The 21,620-nt window shown below is 37.5% G+C and overlaps 1 protein-coding gene across 2 annotated transcripts in view; it reads right to left on the bottom strand.

Moving 5' to 3' along the window:
* The window catches only part of dnah2 (dynein, axonemal, heavy chain 2), a 234,435-nt gene that overhangs the window by 63,639 nt on the left and 149,176 nt on the right, over window positions 1-21,620 (bottom strand). For both annotated transcript variants that reach the window (XM_067446627.1, XM_067446618.1), the window contains 2 exons: window positions 8,235-8,352; window positions 80-216 (listed from right to left, as the gene is read on the bottom strand). In XM_067446627.1, coding sequence (XP_067302728.1) covers window positions 80-216; window positions 8,235-8,352 — 255 coding nt within the window. The remainder of the gene's footprint in view (window positions 1-79; window positions 217-8,234; window positions 8,353-21,620) is intronic.

The raw sequence follows: 21,620 nt of genomic DNA, 5'->3' as shown, positions 1-21,620 counted from the left end.
TGGAATCAGAAGTGAAATAACCCTGGGTGGGCGGCATTAGAGGTTTTAGTGTGTGCCGGGTATCGTCTGCCACCAGTACCTGTTCAGGCATGGAGATTCTCTCTCCGTTGATGAGTGTGAGGACTTTGTTGTCATCCATTACAGAGTTCATGCTCTCGATCCACAGCGTGTCCACTGGCCCGTCAAACACAATCCACTTCTCATCAGGCTTCTCATCTGAGCTCGGCCGCACAGAGAGGAAGTGTTAGTGCTTCACACAAACACACACACATGCACACACACACACAGAACGAATGTGAATTTCCTAATACACCCTGGATCTCTTTGTCTCTCTATTTTTCATTTTCCCTTTTCTCTTCTTTCCTCTGTCAATCTCATTTCCCTACTTTGGTTTCGCAGACACCAGAGAGACTTGCAGGCAATTGTGGTGAAGCCTCTAATTGATCATTTATCTTTTCCTGTCCCGTTATCTGCCCATGTGTGTCTCATTTACTGAACTCAAAACAATAAAACACAAACACAGAGCACGGCTCATCTGTCTTACACACACATACAAACGCACCCTGTCTGGAAGCAGCAGGCCGGCTGGCTGCCTGGGTAAGCGTATAACACCACAACTGTCACACACAGCTACAGGAAGTGTCACATCTCCTCTGGGCTATCTTCCCTCTCTGACAGGGAGGAGGGGACGCACACAGCAGATATAAGCCATATTGAGCCAACAAAAACTCTGATTAGAAAGCTTATGTTGGGAATTGCCTGCCATCAGGTCAGAGGTCAATCGAGTTATTATAGTTTATAAAGTAATAAATATAGATATTTTGTAAATATTACAAAAATGCATTACTTTGCTTCGGTAAGGCCATTATTCAACCCCTGATGGATGGATGTACTTTTTTGGACTTCAAAAAACAAGGCACTGCCATTATAAAGGATATTTTTTAATACAACTCAGATTGTGTTCGGCTAAAAGAAGAGAGTCATATACACCTAGGATAGCATGAGGGTGAGTAAATCATGGGATAAACTAGGGGATCATTTTCAAAAGTGAAAACTCTGTCATCATTTTCTCACCTTCATGTTGTTCCAAACCCCAAATGAATATATTTTTAATTTAACCTGAGAGATTTCTGTCCCTCCACTGGAAGTCAACTTGGAAGAATCAAAAAGTTCTTAAAGAAATCCATATGAATCGAGTGGATTGATGACAGTAACTGATAATAGAATTTATAATATTGGGTAATATATCCCTTTAAAGGGATGGTCTACTTAAAAATGACAATTCTGTCATCATTTACTCGGCCTCATGTAATTGTTTTCTTTCTTTTGTGAAACGTAAAAGAAGAATGTACGGAGAAAAAAATACAATGGAAGCCAACATTCTTTAAAATATGTGATGCGATCTGGGAAAAACCGTCGGATGTCACGCTGGAACGTTCTCACCCCTTGTGTAATGATGCAGCTTTGAATTCTAGTTAACATATTTTCATATTCAGTTTTTTGAATTAGCGATGAATACGGAAAAAAGATGAAAAATTGGTAGACAACCATTTGTTTTCATGCCAAGAGTTAAAAATGTAACATCCAGTCTATTTTTGAGATAAAAGGATCTGACAAATTTTAAATATAAAGGGAAAAAATATAGATTTGCCATTTGTGATGCAGCTATAATGCACATGCTCTTTTTATATTTATTAGAGGTTGAATTCACCATATCTTATTTTAGTTTCTAGGAAGAAATGCATACCAGTTTGGAACAATATGAGGGTGACTAAATGACAGAATACATTTTTTTGGGTGAACTATCCATTTATGACCAGTTCAAGACCCCTGATACCGGCCCCTGGATTAGAAGACAGAAACTGCAGGAGCCACTAAAAATGTAAAGTAATTGTTGGTTAGATTGACATTTGGCAGGAGAATCCTGGCGCTCCATTCAGAGTCGAAGAACTGGTAGGACACTCCTGTCTGTGAGACGGAGAGAGTTTAGCATACAGTATGAAAGGCTACAGACAAAACGGCTCTACAAATTAGGTTAAAAGTGAGGCACAAACTAAAGGAAAATGTAATTGCAGGGGAAGCAGCAGAAAAAGAAAGTTCTAAGCTAAATTAAATAAACAAACAGCCTGAGGTGTTCAAATCAGCTATTCAGATCAGAATCCATTAGATCTCTGCATTACTGCACAAGAGCTCCGAGACAAAACGACCACATTAAAAGGCAAATGCACTAGAGCTAAATATACTAATTCCAGTCTGCTCTCCAAAAGCTATTCAATATGGCTCTTGAAGGGGGAATGAATTTAACCATAATAAAGACTAAAGCATTTGTATGGGAAGCTGTTTTGTAGTAATCAATACCAGACTCTTAGCATTCCTCGAAAAGCACACAATCTCTTTGGTAGAAGTGAAATGGACTTTTTAATAACAAGATTACAGCATATCTGATGATACTTCTTACATTTATTGATAAATATCACAAAAATATTGCACAGTTTTTCCCTGAAACGCCTTTCATTCTGTCTGATACTTGTCATCAAAATTTATTTGACATCCTAACACGACTCCCTGGGATTATTTGATCCTGACTGATCGATCGCAGCAATCAGCAGTCAAATACTTTTTTGTCTAATGGCTGTTAAACTGCATTGACCATCAGCAAAACTGATCTCCAACATCTCTCAAATCACTCTGTGGCCTCTTTCAGAATCACTGATTGAACTCAGACCTACAGTATATTTCATGCCCATTTATGCATTTATTTGGTAAGTAGCCATTTAATAAGAATTTTAATGAACAGTCAGCAGGTCTTTAATAGAAAATAGACTCCTTTGGGGTAATAAAAGATCTGACCACCTGGACATAGGTTTCTTGTGGTATGTCCAGCTGAATGTACATTATCTTATCAATATAATTTAAAATGTTAAAATTATTGCACACAGAACCCATGAGCTAAATGAAATTATAGCAATAAAAATAGCTATAAAAAATTCCTCCACTCTCCCAGTGGCACAGAGAGCTATTGAATAAGCCCAGTACTCCAAGCAGTTCAAAGCACATCTGTATTTTCTGATTTCACTCAATATGACTCTAATCTACACACGTGACCTGGTTCTGATTCTGCATTACAGCAAAAGTTGGACCTACTGGAACAATACAGACAGACCTGGACCATTTACCCTGGCAGTGAACCTAAAATGATATTATTGACCTTCAAGTTCCAGACGTACGCGTGCACGAAAAACATATTCAGATCCAATTATATCACACATTCATCAAAGTACAATTAGGCCTGAAACTCAGGTCCACAGGCAACATCAACCCTGCAGTGAAAGAATTGTGAGGAATGGCTCACAGGACCCACTGTGTAATAAAAATGCAATGTCCTGTAGAGATTTCAATTAAAATTAGGCTGAAAATATTAGAATCAGTAATTGAGGCCATTGCTTTTTATGGCAGCGAGGTGTGTGGTCCACTAACAAACCACGAACTCGCCAAATAGAAAAAAAAACACCCAACTGAGACTTTTGCCTGTTGAATCCTGTTTAAAAAAAAAAATTATAAAAAAAAAGGTGCATTGAACTCCTGAAATAATGCATGCAGGGTATAATTAGACCAATATCCATTAACTATGAGGACACAAAACAGGCAATTAAATTCTGAAAGCATTTGCAACTTAGTGGTCTCCGAACATCCCCTTATAAAATCCTGTGAATTTAAGAGTTGAGCAGAGAAAACAAAACAAGTCCCTCACTACAGACCAAGGTTCAAGAACAGATTCAGTAATTAGACTACACCACGCTAAAATGCAGATGAAACGGGATCAAGTTAAATACACTGAGAAAATTAAATAGCAAATACTATTATAGAGAAAGACGGTTCACTCCTATTGGTTATGAATGGGAGAAACTGGCAGAATACATCCCACCTTCTCTAAGTAAAAGAGCCAATCGCTGATTGGTAAAGTCGTTGTGTAACTGCAGTTAGAAGCTCCGGTTCCCATAGAAACCAGAGACTCGTGCTAAGACTGCACATGCGCATTGGCTCGTCTACTCTGAATAACAAGCTTTGTTAACACTATTTGAGCATTTAAAAAAACAACATTTATGGGACAGTTCATGTCAGTTTTTTTTGCGGATTTGAAATGTTATTTAATTGTGAGAATGTCAGTTGGGTATTAGCCGATATTAAGTATTAGCCGATATTAAGCAGACAGTCTACTAATACTCTCTAATGATTGGTAGTTGACATGTTGCAAAGTTTCTCATATGTTCCAAAGGGACCATTAAAATAAAATGTTACCAGCAGTTTTTGAGATTTCAGGATTCTCCCATTCAAGTAGATGGGACTTGGGTTTGGATGCCCAAAATAGCTGCCTGGAGGCGCTGCAAATATGGCCACTGAGTGAACAGACTTTCCTTGAAAGGGACTTTGGTAATACAATGTAATCTGGCCCAGAAACGTACACCTGTCCTCTGTGAAAAATGGGAATCATCTTGACTAGGTCCATACTCAGCAAACAACCCAGCAACAGGAAGAAGTAGGCGGAAAACATGGCAAAATGAACAAAGAACTAAATAAATGGTTGTTCTTGTGCGGCAAACCAAACAAAATTTAGTTAATATTAGTATTTCACTATGAATAAATGCAAAGTTCAATGAAAACTACAAAATTATTTACAAAACAAACTATTTTCACTTTGAAATTTCTCGTTTTTGTAATCTTCCTTTAAAGGGACACAACCACAACAACAACAATTTTGTAATCATTTAATCATCCTCATATCATTCCTGAATCTAACTAATGAAAGAGTTCAGGTTACCACTGGCTTCCATTGTATGGGGGAAAAAGATTTTTTTCAAAATATCTTTTGATTACACAGAAGAAAGAAAGCCAGGTCTGGTGCAACATGAGGGTGAGAAAATAATGGCAGATTCCCCCCCCCAACTATTCCTTTAATGAATTCTTTAAAATAATATATGAATAATAAAAAAAAGTCTGTTAAAACTCTTTATTTTCTAATTGTTTTACATAAGCAATAAGGGGACTCAAGGCTGTGCTGCATTATATTCACAATGGTCTGATGCACCTTAGTGCTTAATTAATATTTTTCTTCTTTTATTTGAATCTTTTTAATACTCACTGGCTCATTCTCTTTGGCAAATGCACCATTACTTTTCATGCCAATGAAGCCCATTGAAACATTAAAAGAGAAACAGAGGGAGGAAGGGACTGCAGAAGTCCAGAGGGAAACACAAGCATCCGGGGAAAGGCACAGTTTTGGCTCTGTCCGACCGTTTCAAAGGAACAAAGCAGAGCAGAGCTGAACAATCACACACACACACACACACACACACACACACACACACACACACACACACACACACACACACACACACACACACACACACACACACACACACACACACACACACGTTTGGTTCACTATCTTTGTGGCGACTCTCTATAGATGTAATGGTTTTTCTCCATACAAACTGTACATTCTTTCCCCCTATACTGCCCCTGCCCCTAAACCTACCCATCACACACACACACACACACACACACACACACACACACACACACACACACACACACACACACACACACACACACACACACACACACACACACACACACACACACACACACACACACACACACACACACACACACACACACAAAAACACCAGTGTTACCATAAGAAACCCACTATATAGCCCCTTTCACACTGCGATTGCGGCAAATACACGGATAATGCGACCCGGCATTTGTTCCCGGGCCGCTAGATTTGGTCCATTCACACTGCCAGCAAAATACTGTAATATGTGCACTTCGAGATGACACGTGACATCCGGATGTGACGTAAAACGGCGAGCGATCTCAGCTTCAGCGCGGATAGTAAGGAGCTCCGTGGTCTCGACTTGTGTCCAGTTTGCGCACGTTTCTGCTTGTTTAATTTTAGTTTCTTTTGTATACGAACACTCTCTGCGTTTAAAACACCGACTAGCTCTTCTGGCACTGCAGGGTTGTATTATTGAAAAAACAAGCTCTAGGAGTCGCACAATAACTACGTACACGTTGCGGCATTAGTTTTGGCTTTTGTTCACAGAGCGCTCGTCCCGGGTCGAATCCCGCAATGTTACTAGGTCCCCGACCCGGGTTCAATTCGGTAATCAATTCCGTGACGTGGTTGCTTTCACACAGAAGGCGACCCGGCAATGTTCCGGGAATATTAAGGGTCCGACGTGCCGTGCGAAAGGGGCTTTTAATAAATAAAAAAAATTGTTTATTTAATTCCCGTATCTCATTTAAATTCTGTAAAATGATTTTCAGGACAGCCTAATAAAACTCTGAGAACAAAATAAAGTTTCAACAATCTATTTTTCAGATAAGACTAATAGACAAGACTTAGAGCCTTTTTTTAAGTAGTTCACTGAGGGGTGGGCTTCTTTTAAATGTGTTTACAGGGAAATAAATATATGATCAGAAAAATATTTAAAAAAAATAATGATCAGAATCAGCGTTCTAAGAGTAAGACACATGTAGACCATCTCTGTAATATTACACATTTAGAGACTAATGAGACAAACTGAGAAAATCCTAGCTGCCATTCTGAGCAGATTCATTGTCAGCCATCATTGGTTTTCCACTATTGTCATTTTTCTACAACAAATAGCTGCAAATGCTTTGGCAACACGAATGTGGTTATTTGTCATGCCAATAAATCAAACTAAACTGCAAGTGAAGAACCTGGAGAGAGAGATGGAAAGATGGAAAGATTTGAGTTGTATGTTGGTCAAGTTCAGAATAATGTCCAAGTCAAGAGACGGAGAACATCAAAAAGAGTGAAAGACCAGAACGGTTCGACAGGAGCTACAGTCCACAAAACAATGAGATCACTGCAACAAAGAAAACATACACATGAATTTAGTACAATTCATTATAATAATAAACCACAAGCCTGCATGTGTACATAGACCAATAATTAAGAAATATAACTTCATATTGGATTGTACACAGAACGAAAGTACACAAACTGAGGAAAAACACACGACCAATCCCTGCTGCTTTAAACGGCTGTATAGTGATCAAAGAGAAAGGCTGGAAAAAAACAAGCTATGTGATTTCCTGTGATACTCTAGAGACTGGCACAGAGACACAGAGAGTTTGTGGACCACAAAAGAGACTAAGCTGAATGGGATGGCGAAAAGAAAACTAATCAGCAAACTTTTCTACAACCACTTTCACTCGCACCACACACTTTCTTTCTTTCTCTCTTCTGTTTGTTCTTTCTTGTCACTTCAGGATTCATTTCCTCTGTCAGTGCTTCAGCTGACGTCACAGAGCGCCTGCTATCAAGAAACATTCTACACTTCTTGATGAGCACAAGCTTTAAAGTCAACATGAAACACATTACTCTTACTTACAAAATGTGCCACTCAAAAATACATTACAGGACATCCAATGAGAGAAAAAAAAGATCATTTTATGCATCAATAATTCACTGAAATTGATGAACTGAACTAACTCGGGCCGGGTCGCCTGATCCCTGATACGGATACATGTGTCTGGAGCATCTGCATGATGTGTCTTTTACCAAGGATGACAAATCTAAATGAGAGAGCTTTATTAAATCTCTTGTTATTAGCAATTATTGCTGAATTCGTGGTTAATCGGTGTTAAACTTCTTGGAAACTGCTGAATATTTGAGTCTAATGTACCTTCACACCAAAAATGTGTTTTTTAAACCTTAATTATACTGGAAACCAATCAGCCTTATGAGTAATATTAAAGCATCCATCATTAAAACAATACTCTGTCACGCTAAAACCAAATCGACACTATGGGTGCAAAACAGACTCAGCAAGTAGCTTCCTCTCCCTTTAATGAGACACTTGAGCTTGTTTTTCTTTAGCAAGTTTTGACAGTTCTAGGGGGAAATGTATTTGACGTTGTATTGATGTGAAGAAGAGAGAAGCGCGAGAGCGACGATTAAAGAGCACTGCTGCAGAACTTTTCCACAGACTGCCGTCTTTATATGCACATACTGTGCATTTGACTTCAAGTGCGATCCAAACAAATGGCTGAATCCAAATTGTACACATTTTTTTGTTCTCTATCTTTAAACTCAAGTTAAGTTGACATTTACACAGCTTACACGGGTACACCATGAACGGAAATACTTGTAAATAATTTTGAAAGGGTAAACAAAAAAAAGACAAGACTAAATGTACCTGCACAGGCCACCCTCATGAGCGAGGAGAGGACACCATCCGTCCACTCGTTGGTGGAGAGGTTGTATTCTCCGTATAACTCTCCCAGGCTCACTGCCTTGGGATTTAGGGGACACTCCTAAAGGGGCATCAGCAAAGGTAAAAGGTCAGAGTTCAAAGTCGGAGGGAATGATTCAACTGCAGGATAGGAATCAAACAGAGGTGATATCATACAGCGGTGAGAGACTGACTCAAGGGAGTGTGTGAGTGTGTGTGTGTGTTATATGGAGTGGTGGTAATGAGGAAACAGGGTGAGGTGATGTTTGCGTGGAGAGATAAATATAGGCACCAGAAATAGATATGCAAAGAGGGAGGGGTGTTGAGTCAGATATGAAAGAGGAGACAGACGATGGAGAGACAGAAGGAAGGAGGGAGCGAGAAAGGAAGGATGCAAATAGAAATGGCAGCTTGAGTCACAGAGAGAGCGGAGAACAAGATGGACCCCCAAACTGTAAAGAATTGCACACACTAGGCAGAAAGTACCTAGAGATGTAAACCAACAGAGATTTAGACTCTCTCTCACTCAGACACACACACACACACACGCGCGCACACACACACACACACACACACACACACACACACACACACACACACACACACACACACACACACACACACACACACACACACACACACACACACACACACACACACACACACACACACACACACACACACACACACACACACACACACACACTAACACCAGGATGCCAAACCCACAGAGATTTAGACAGTGACAGGACGGGCGAGAGCACTGGAGGGAGAGAGCCGGAGAGAATTAGGCTATGCTCAGAAAGGAACACTACCTTACCACTGAATACCTTGCTCTATATAGTTCATATATATATATAAAGTTTCTTAGGGATAAAAAAAAACTATGATACTAAACATTAACAATAGAGCCAAAACTATTAGCCTAAATTCAATTGCTAATTATTTTTAGATATAATAATCAAAAATGAAATGACAAATTGCATGCAAACATGTAAACTGCACATAAAGGGGGTCAGACACCGGACAAGAAGCACAGCACCGCATCGAGTCTAGGACAAGTCAGTGTATCGTGATGTTATGATTGTTCTGTAAAATGAAATACAATCATTGCCTAGTCTACCTCAGGGTGTAACTTACATTAACTGAATTAACTGAGACACTCAGCTAAAAAATCTGACAACATCAGCAATCTTCATCCACAAAGCTGATTTCTGTATTTTGTCCCTCAGAATCAGTGGTTTGACGCTTATAATTCAAGGTATTTCCCAATTTCATTTAGATTTTCGTCGTCTTTATGCTACTCTACACTATTTTCATTAATAGTATCCAGCTGAAAAGGGTTGTGACCTGGTGCTGGTATATTTATTATATGTTTCCCTAAAGGCCTATGTTTAGGCTGTGCTCAATCAAGGTAAATATATTTTGCAGCACAGGGTGAAGTCAGTATGTACATTAACAAGGATTTGAGATGATTATAATGTAAAATTTTCTCAGCTGAATTTTGAACAGCGTTCTGAGTCGTAGCTGGGCGCTGCGGACAGACGGCGAATGGCACTGTCGGTGTGTGTACACTCATAGAAAATATTGTGCTGAAATTGTTAAAGACGTGGCACTGCGCTGAGCTTCTCCTCTGGTGTGAGACCCACTTAAGCACTTTTTGCATTCACTTCTAAATTGCATGTTTTCATTGAAACACTGATTGATTACACAAGATTTTAACACGTCCCAGTAAGTTTTACTGCATCTTTCAACATATCAGATTCATCAGATGTTCATTAAGTAACTAATATTAAAGAGGAATAGATGATGGCCTTCAATCGTGCCCGCACAGCCACTTGAACTGAGTGGCCTATACAGCGATCTGTCACGACACATTGAAGAGCACCAAAATGGCAGCGAATTTTTTTAGGTCGGGCAGTTCGGTCTGGCATTGCTCCATAGAGGAGTAATTATCCCCAAACAGAAACTGTTCGGACCAATGAAATCATCAGGGCGGGCTTTAGACGATGACGGACAGATGCTCAACAGTAACGTAATCATCACGTCATCAGACGGGCTTGGATTATATTTTTTCGAATCCTAAATGGAGAGCTTGTTTGTATCTGCATTCACCATCACAATTTCTCTCTGAAATGATGATCATGTTGGGTAAGTACCCTGTGTATCATTAAATTATGTCATTTTTTTACAACACCAGCAAAGATCGTTTATTCCAGCGCACGTGCAGACAGGGTTGCCAAGTTTTTACAACAAAACCCGCCAACTACTAGCCCTAAACAATAGCTTCTCGGGGGGTTCTCCGGGGGAAAAATGGCGTTTGGGGGTAAAATGTGTGTTATTTTGGCAAGGTTACCTGCTAAAATTCGCACTCATTGGTCTATATCACATAATAGTCGCTTCAACCCGCGGACATAGAAAACAACCCACAGAAAAAACGCGGACTTGGCAACACAGTGCAGTTGAGCTCTGTTGATATTTGACAATGCGTTGCTTCGTTGCTCTGATTGGTTGTCGGTCTATCCAATCGAGGTCTTTCCTGGTTGGGTTGAAACACGCCCCATAATCACAGCCCAATGGAGCAGTTTCAGACTCATATTCTGACTAGAATTTAGTATGACCATGTCAGGCTACCAAAATGGCATTTATTGTTTGAAATTAAAAAACAAAAACAAAAAAAAGACAGAATTTGATAGATGAATCTTTATTTCTTATAGAAAGTAACAAAAGGTGGAGCTTATTAGAATTACTGTTGGTCAATGGTGTTTAGGCTACAGCTCTGTATTAGTCGTGTAAATATAAGACACGTACCGAAAACTAATACCTGTACCGTTACAGCCCTAATTACTATTTAATCAAATGTCAAGGACAAATTTAGCTCTGTGACATAAAGTAAAGTGAGGTCAACTTTAACAATGGGCCAAGGCTGGGCTGGGGAAGCAGGGGGTGGGGGGAATTCGGTATGCCATGAGAGTACTGTGGTATGTACCGTGTATCACAGTTTTTCCGTTCGGTTTAAATATAGTTACACCCCTAGTGATAAGATGAAATGTAAAAAAAAAAAAAAAAACATTAAGTATGATTTTTAGAATTTATTCTAATTTTGTAAGTGATAATGCGCTATTCTCAACATAACCAAATATTAAAACTAGTAGCATGCTACATGTTGTCATCTGACCTCATTATGTTAAATGTTTAATTTAGCAAGTACAGGGGTTCCTCATTTCTCGTCCCAGCAGGGTTTAGTTCCAACACTAATTAAACCCACCTGAATAAACTAATTAAGTTCTTTAGATTTACTCGAAAACTGCAGCCAGGTGTGTTGAAGCACAGTTGGAATTTGGTAAGAGAAGCACACTATTCATAACATTTTATAGGGTGCTGTATAAAAGGGGGCAAATTTGAGTCTATACAGAAAAACAAGAGATTTTGACAATATCAACAAAGCATCTTTCAGACCTCACCTGCATCTCATACTCGTGTACACACACACACACACACACACACACACACACACACACACACATACACGTCTATATTACCAAGAGGGGACTATCACTCTACACTATCCAAGAGGGGACCTGTGTTTCTAGTCATTTTGAAGAAACAAAAATGACATACAAAATTTTCTTTTAAGGTCCTTATTCACAATATAACTTCAAATGAGCATTTTTTTATTTTTTTAAAAACATGCCAAGAGGGGACCTGAGCGATGTCTACCTATCCAACAGGGGACCTCCATAGACTCTAATGGAGCCGTGTGTGTGTGTGTGTGACCGATGTCTACCTATCCAACAGGGGACCTCCATTAGTCTGCAGTGGAGCTGTGTGTGTGTGTGTGAATGTGAAGTGAGCTGGCAGTCAAGTCTGTCTTCATTATATATATATATATATATATATATATATATATATATATGCCATCTCCACCATTACATGTCTTTACAAATAAATAACATTGTTTTTTAAATTATATTAAATGCAGTTAAGCTTCGTACAGACTATATAATGTGTCGAGTAATAATATGTCTTTTTATAATAACTGTGTTCTTTTGAATGTACTGAGAAGTATTTATTTGTAACCTAAAATATACTTTAATGCCATTTATTTTGAAGCTTATTTTTAAATGTATTTATTACACAGTTGCAATAAAGTTACAAGATGTAACACCAAGTAACACACTATACTTAGTTAGTCTACAAGTCTTCTTGTGCTTTAGTATATTAGTCAACACATTAAAATAAGTTAACTTGTTTACACAGGCATCTGGTATCACAATAGGCACACACACACACAATATACCTTAGACATAACACCTAATACATTACAGGAAAGTCATTTCTATAAGAAATACCTTCTCTGTTATGTCTTCATAATTACAGTATATGATCAGTCCACATCTCTCATTTAAGATTATTGTCAGGTACACCAATGTATTTACATTTGTGCCTGATTGTATTAGCTGCCTATTCAAATATAGTTTCTGCTCTCTAAAATCCCCCCCCCCCCCCCCCCCCAAATCATTTTTTCTTGAGATTTTAAGAGTGAGATTTTATTTCTTGCACCAATTACAAAAATAAAATAAATCAAGGACTGGACAAGCAGAAATTGTTCTTTAGGGTTATAAGGTCCCCTGTTAGATAGTAAATCACGACGCCTGTGTGTTTGCTGTGACATTTCTTATCATCACAAACACACTGTAAAGATTTAGAGTTTTTACAGCAATACCTGAGTTTAAAGGGTTAAATCAAGCAGAAATAGCTCTCTAATGTATTAATTGCAGGTCATTATTGAATAGTGAATATGTTACACACACACTGACTCAGGTCCCCTGTTAGATAGTAAATCACGACGCCTGTGTGTTTGCTGTGACATTTCTTATCATCACAAACACACTGTAAAGATTTAGAGTTTTTACAGCAATACCTGATTTTAAAGGGTTAAATCAAGCAGAAATAGCTCTCTAATGTATTAATTGCAGGTCATTATTGAATAGTGAATATGTTACACACACACTGACTCAGGTCCCCTGTTAGATAGTAAATCACGACGCCTGTGTGTTTGCTGTGACATTTCTTATCATCACAAACACACTGCAAAGATTTAGAGTTTTTACAGCAATAACTGAGATTAAAGGGTTAAATCAAGCAGAAATATCTCTCTAATGTATTAATTGCAGGTCATTATTGAATAGTGATTACGTTACACACACACTGACTCAGGTCCCCTGTTAGATAGTAAATCACGACGCCTGAGTGTTTGCTGTGACATTTCTTATCATCACAAACACACTGCAAAGATTTAGAGTTTTTACAGCAATACCTGAGTTTAAAGGGTTAAATCAAGCAGAAATAGCCCTCTAATGTATTAAATGCAGGTCATTATTGAATAGCGATTACGTTACACACACACTGACTCAGGTCCCCTGTTAGATAGTAAATCACGACGCCTGTGTGTTTGCTGTGACATTTCTGATCATCACAAACACACTTTAAAGATTTAGAGTTTTTACAGCAATAACTGAGATTAAAGGGTTAAATCAAGCAGAAATATCTCTCTAATGTTTTAATTGCAGATCATTATTGAATAGTGATTACGTTACACACACACTGACTCAGGTCCCCTGTTAGATAGTAAATCACGACGCCTGTGTGTTTGCTGTGACATTTCTTATAATCACAAACACACTGTAAATATTTAGAGATTTTACAGCAATAACTGAGTTTAAAGAGTTAAATCAAGCAGAAATAGCTCTCTAATGTATTAAATGCAGGTCATTATTGAATACTGAATATGTTACACACACACATAGACTCAGGTCCCCTGTTAGATAGTAAATCACGACGCCTGAGTGTTTGCTGTGACATTTCTTACTGTCATAAACACAGTGCAAAGATTTAGAGTTTTTACAGCAATAACTGAGTTTGAAGGGTTAAATCAAGCAGAAATAGCTCTCTAATGTATTAAATGCAGGTCATTATTGAATAGTGATTACGGTACACACACAATGACTCAGGTCCCCTGTTAGATAGTAAATCACGACACCTGTGTGTTTGCTGTGACATTTCTTACTGTCATAAACACACTGCAAAGATTTAGAGTTTTTACAGCAATAACTGAGTTTGAAGGGTTAAATCAAGCAGAAATAGCTCTCTAATGTATTAAATGCAGGTCATTATTGAATAGTGATTACGTTACACACACACTGACTCAGGTCCCGTTAGATAGTAAATCACGACGCCTGTGTGTTTGCTGTGACATTTCTTATCATCACAAACACACTGCAAAGATTTAGAGTTTTTACAGCAATACCTGAGTTTAAAGGGTTAAATCAAGCAGAAATAGCTCTCTAATGTATTAATTGCAGGTCATTATTGAATAGTGATTACGTTACACACACACTGACTCAGGTCCCCTGTTAGATAGTAAATCACGACGCCTGTGACATTTCTTATCATCACAAACACACTGTAAAGATTTAGAGTTTTTACAGCAATAACTGAGTTTAAAGGGTTAAATCAGGCAGAAATAGCTCTCTAATGTATTAATTGCAGGTCATTATTGAATAGTGATTACGTTACACACTTACTGACTCAGGTCCCCTGTTAGATAGTAAATAACGACGTCTGTGTGTTTGCTGTGACATTTCTGATCATCACAAACACACTTTAAAGATTTAGAGTTTTTACAGCAATAACTGAGATTAAAGGGTTAAATCAAGCAGAAATAGCTCTCTAATGTATTAATTGCAGATCATTATTGAATAGTGATTATGTTACACACACACTGACTCAGGTCCCCTGTTAGATAGTAAATCACGACGCCTGTGTGTTTGCTGTGACATTTCTTATCATCACAAACACACTGTAAATATTTAGAGTTTTTACAGCAATACCTGAGTTTAAAGGGTTAAATCAAGCATAAATAGCTCTCTAATGTATTAAATGCAGGTCATTATTGAATACTGAATATGTTCCACACACACTGACTCAAGTCCCCTGTTAGATAGTAAATCACGACACCTGTGTGTTTGCTGTGACATTTCTTATCATCACAAACACACTGTAAAGATTTAGAGTTTTTACAGCAATACCTGAGTTTAAAGGGTTAAATCAAGCAGAAATAGCTCTCTAATGTATTAATTGCAGGTCATTATTGAATAGTGATTACGTTACACACACACTGATTCAGGTCCCCTGTTAGATAGTAAATCACGACGCCTGTGTGTTTGCTGTGACATTTCTTATCACCAAAAACACACTGCAAAGATTTAGAGTTTTTACAGCAATAACTGAGTTTAAAGGGTTAAATCAAGCAGAAATAGCTCTCTAATGTATTAATTGCAGGTCATTATTGAATAGTGATTATGTTACACACACACTCACTCAGGTCCCGTTAGATAGTAAATCACGACGCCTGTGTGTTTGCTGTGACATTTCTTGCTGTCATAAACACACTGCAAAGATTTAGAGTTTTTACAGCAATAACTGAGTTTAAAGGGTTAAATCAAGCAGAAATAGCTCTCTAATGTATTAAATGCAGGTCATTATTGAATACTGAATATGTTACACACACACTGACTCAAGTCCCCTGTTAGATAGTAAATCACGACACCTGTGTGTTTGCTGTGACATTTCTTATCATCACAAACACACTGTAAAGATTTAGAGTTTTTACAGCAATACCTGAGTTTAAAGGGTTAAATCAAGCAGAAATAGCTCTCTAATGTATTAAATGCAGGTCATTATTGAATAGTGATTTTGTTACACACACACTCACTCAGGTCCCTGTTAGATAGTAAATCACGACGCCTGTGTGTTTGCTGTGACATTTCTTATCATCACAAACACACTGCAAAGATTTAGAGTTTTTACAGCAATAACTGAGTTTAAAGAGTTAAATCAAGCAGAAATAGCTCTCTAATGTATTAAATGCAGGTCATTATTGAATACTTAATATGTTACACACACACTGACTCAAGTCCCCTGTTAGATAGTAAATCACGACGCCTGTGTGTTTGCTGTGACATTTCTTATCATCACAAACACACTGTAAAGATTTAGAGTTTTTACAGCAATACCTGAGTTTAAAGGGTTAAATCAAGCAGAAATAGCTCTCTAATGTATTAATTGCAGGCCATTATTGAATAGTGATTACGTTACACACACACTGACTCAGGTCCCCTGTTAGATAGTAAATAACGACGTCTGTGTGTTTGCTGTGACATTTCTGATCATCACAAACACACTTTAAAGATTTAGAGTTTTTACAGCAATAACTGAGATTAAAGGGTTAAATCAAGCAGAAATAGCTCTCTAATGTATTAATTGCAGATCATTATTGAATAGTGATTATGTTACACACACACTGACTCAGGTCCCCTGTTAGATAGTAAATCACGACGCCTGTGTGTTTGCTGTGACATTTCTTATCATCACAAACACACTGTAAATATTTAGAGTTTTTACAGCAATACCTGAGTTTAAAGGGTTAAATCAAGCATAAATAGCTCTCTAATGTATTAAATGCAGGTCATTATTGAATACTGAATATGTTCCACACACACTGACTCAGGTCCCCTGTTAGATAGTAAATCACAATGCCTGTGTGTTTGCTGGGCCATTTCTTATAATCACAAACACACTGTAAAGATTTAGAGTTTTTACAGCAATACCTGAGTTTAAAGGGTTAAATCAAGCAGAAATAGCTCTCTAATGTATTCATTGCAGGTCATTATTGAATAGTGATTATGTTCCACACACACTGACTCAGGTCCCCTGTTAGATAGTAAATCACGACGCCTGTGTGTTTCTCTCCTCAACCCCCACAACCCCCCACTCACAATTTACATTTCAATAAGGGAAGACTTGAAAAACCAGTTTGTGAACCACAGGCCAATAGAGCTCAAACTACCAGTGTGGCAGAACCCTTCTCAAATAAACTAGAGAAGATGCTGGGATTTGACCAGCCAAATTAAACTAAATTACAGTTTTTACAATCGCTAGGCCACATTTCTCAATACTTTGGTCATTTTCAAAATCCTTCACACAGTTCTACAAACCAACTTTCTGCTTCACAGCAGTTATTTCACATTCAAAATCCACAAAAACCAACAAAACACTTAATTCATGTCTCAAATCAAGTGCCAATGATCCACAGTTTAGCTCGCACAGACTGAAGTTGTGATCGCTGTGTGAAGAGTTTTGAAAAAGGGACTATTAAAGTTATTATTGAGAAATGTTTCATAAAAGGAAATTTTATATCATAGCTTAACTGTGGATCAACACTGCTTTAGCACAAACGCATTCAATGGCAACATCTTTCAATTTACCTGAATTCTTTGCTCACTTTGACACAAACACAATCAAAACTTTGTTCTACAGGCCAATTTGCACATCATTACATGCTGTTTTCAAAAGTGTTTAACTTATGGACAAAACAATAACATAATACAAAACTGAATGAGACAGCAATTTACAACATGTATACCGTAATACTGTAATGCAATTTACCCTGCTAAAAAAATCAAACACTATCAAAGCAACTTTGATGAAACTGAACACCAACACAAGTGTTAGGCCATTACCATCCATTCAAAAGAGGAAACTTAGGAATAATGTTGTACTGTAATGTAAGTATGCAGTGAATTATAGCAGTACAGTGTCATTCTAGTTTTGTAAAGTCATTTTAATTCTATAATGTTCCTGATGTTAGTGTTGATGTAAACCTGTGCTGCCAGTGCTCTGGAAGAATGAGTTGATTTGTAAATGTAAAATTAACTGCTGTGAAGCTGAAAGTTGGTTAGCAAATGTATAAACTCCTCACTCAGTTCTCCTAAAGATTGGGAAATGTGTCCTAGCGATTGTAATTTCATTTCATCATGTATTTTCAATTTATTTTTGGCAGGGTATTTGGTCGAGGACACAGGTAACAGTAGTGAGGTTCTGTGTATCACCTGTGAGAGTCTTCATGCATTGAAATGTAAATTACTGGTGGGGGGTTGAGCAGCAAACTCAACACACACTATTCTCTATTCCAATTTCAAGAGCACATCTAAAACCACAAGCCCAAACACATTACAAGTGAAAGCACAAATAAATACAAAAGATATGATCCACATGAAATAAAGAGTGCTTTTCAGGACGGTCTGTCAGTAGTTGTAATATAACACTGTATTGTCCTCACTGTAAAAACAAAAACAAAAAAAAAAGTGTTTTTTTTTTTCTCAAAGTGTATGTTCACTTAACTGAACCTAACATTAGCAACTATGTTTACTGGGATACTTCCTATTTTTTTAAATAATTTTGTATTAATTTGTCCACTTAAGAGTAAGAAGTCCTGAAAGAGAGCTCAGTTTAGCATTCGTGGACTGTCAGAGATACAGCTTTTGGGGCGTGTGCTTCAGATGTTTATGAACATAGCACGTGAGTAATGAAGAGCCTTCTGAAGCAAAAAAAGGCCCTCTGAAGCAAAGTGGCACGTTTGTGTAAGAACAATGTCCATATTTTAAACTTTATAGACTAAGCTAACTATTTTTATTGAAAGAAATTGTGTTTTAGTGTTATTATGAAAAGAGTAAAGAAGGGTTACTCTTTAAAGGACAACTCCGGTGAGAAATGACCCTCGGGGTAATTAACAGATGGTTACCGAGTAGATCTTTCTGTGGGATGCGTTTTCATGAAAATCAAATGTAAAGAGTTTTATCTCTAAAAACAGATTTGAGCGACGAACGCTGTGCTAAGTGATGAACTGTTACTTGGAATCTCATATGGGCCATTGTTTCCGGAAGAAAGCACTGAACGCAGTAGAGAGAGAGAAAAAAAAAACTCCATGTAATTAGATTTCACAAACTTAATTCCTATCGACCAGCTCACTTAGCACAGCGTTCGTGGCTCGAGACATCGAGACTTTTCCAAGATGGCTGCTGTCCGTGAACGCATAATGGACTGTCTTTATAAAGTATCTTCTTATTAAACTGTTTGTACTCTTACAAAGTTCTCAATGCTTCAGTTTGCATGTAGGGACCCTCATCATGCTGCCGTGTTAGTGTGAGGCTATTTTGAGCCTTGTTAGTGGTATTAACTAGCGGTTTAATTTCACTTATTCCATGCCCCATAGACAAACATTATAAGCTAATCTGTGTTTAGAGATAAAACTCTTTACATTTGATTTTCATGAAACCGCATCCCAGAGAACGATCTACTCGGTAACCATCTGTTAATTACCCCGAGGGTCATTTCTCACCGGAGTTGTCCTTTAAGCGCAAGTTGATTCGTGTAGCACTGTAAACCGAAAGCTAGTATTTTAGTCTATAAATATTTAAATATGCACTGTAAAAAAAAAAAAAAGGTTGTTTTTTGTTGGTTTAACTTAAAAAAGTAAGTAACCTGGTTGCCTTAAAATTTTGAGTTTATTGAAATTAAAAATTTGAGTTGATACAATGAAGGAACTTTGTATAATAAATAGAAACTCAAACTATTTTTGTATCTGAACCACATACAAATTTGATAAATCATGAAAATAGCACTATTTGGCATGTTTCACTGCATCATAAGAAATAAATCACACACAATTACCCAATATGCTTAAAAATCTTTTAAGAATATTTTAATAAAGGTTGTCAAATCTCAAAAAATGTTCATTGTATGAACTCAAAATTTTAAGGCAACCAGGTAACTTTTTTTCGAAATAATATTTTACAGTGTGGATATTTTTATTACACAAATGCACTGCTTCAGAAGGCCTTTATTAACCCCCAGAGCTGTGTGGATCAGTTATATGATGGTTAGATGCACTTTTATGGACCGACAAGGCACTGGCATTATAAAGCTGGGAAGAGCCAGGACTTTTTAAATATAAATTTAAATAACTCAGATTTTATACATTTGAAAAAAGAATGTCATATACACTTGGGATGACTTGAGGGTGAGTAAATCATGGGCTATTTTTCATTTGTAGGTGAACTACAATTTACATTTTGATAATAATAAATAAGGGAAGACTTGAAAACCCAGTTTGTGAACCAAAGGCCAACCTAGAGAGATCTCCTTCTCAACTCACATCTTTCTCCTAGACAGAAATGAGATCAAGTGAACATCAAATTGAGACATACGGCTAAGTCTCCTGCTTCTCACATGTTTATCCTGAGACAAAAATTGACATTCTCTCATGTTTATCTCCTCTAAAGTTTCATAAGAGATCTCAACAACATCACATACTATGCTCTGATTTGTCTCCTTGGCTAGAGAGACTGGATTGCTCATGTGTCTCCTCTAAAATTTCAGAAGGGATCTCAACAGTATTGCATGCTGTGCTCAGACATTTCTCTTCAGCTAGATACTCTGGAACTCTCACTTTTGTCACCTCTAAAAAGGTTCATAAAAGATCTCAATAACATCACACATTGTGCTCAGAATATTCTCCTTAGTTAAAGTCTCTGGCACTCTCAAATTTGTCAAACAAATGTTGGTCACTTTTTCAAAACTCTTCACACAGTGATCACAACTTCAGTCTGTGCAAGCTAAACTGTGGATCATTGGCACTTGATTTGAGACATGAATTAAGTGTTTTGTTAGTTTTTGTGGATTTTGAATGTGAAATAACTGCTGTGAAGCAGAAAGTTGGTTTGGAGAACAAGTTTTGAAAATGACCAAAGTATTGAGAAATGTGTCCTAGCGATTATAAAAACTGTAATTTAGTTTAATTTGGCAGGTCAAATCCCAGCATCTTCTCTAGTTTATTTGAGAAGGGTTCTGCCACATTGGTAGTTTGAGCTCTATTGGCCTGTGGTTAACAAACTGGTTTTTCAAGTCTTCCCTTATTGAATTGTAAATTGTGAGTGGGGGGTTGTGGGGGTTGAGGAGAGAAACACACAGGTGTCGTGATTTACTATCTAACAGGGGACCTGAGTCAGTGTGTGTGTAACATATTCACTATTCAATAGTGACCTGCATTTAATACATTAGAGAGATATTTTTGCTTGATTTAACCCTTTAAACTCAGGTATTGCTGTAAAAACTCTAAATCTTTACAGTGTGTTTGTGATGATAAGAAATGGCCCAGCAAACAAACAGGCACCGTGATTTACTATCTAACAGGGGACCTGAGTCAGTGTGTGTGTAACGTAATCACTATTCAATAATGACCTGCAATTAATACATTAGAGAGCTATTTCTGCCTGATTTAACCCTTTAAACTCAGGTATTGCTGTAAAAACTCTAAATCTTTGCAGTGTGTTTATGACAGCAAGAAATGTCACAGCAAACACACAGGCGTCGTGATTTACTATCTAACAGGGGACTTGAGTCAGTGTGTGTGTAACATATTCAGTATTCAATAATGACCGGCATTTA

This window comes from Pseudorasbora parva, chromosome 1 (genome assembly GCF_024679245.1).
Source record: "Pseudorasbora parva isolate DD20220531a chromosome 1, ASM2467924v1, whole genome shotgun sequence".
Taxonomy (NCBI): Eukaryota; Metazoa; Chordata; class Actinopteri; order Cypriniformes; family Gobionidae; genus Pseudorasbora; species Pseudorasbora parva.
The sequence above is the reverse complement of the archived record's forward strand: the minus strand, read 5'-3'. Positions and strand labels throughout refer to the sequence as shown.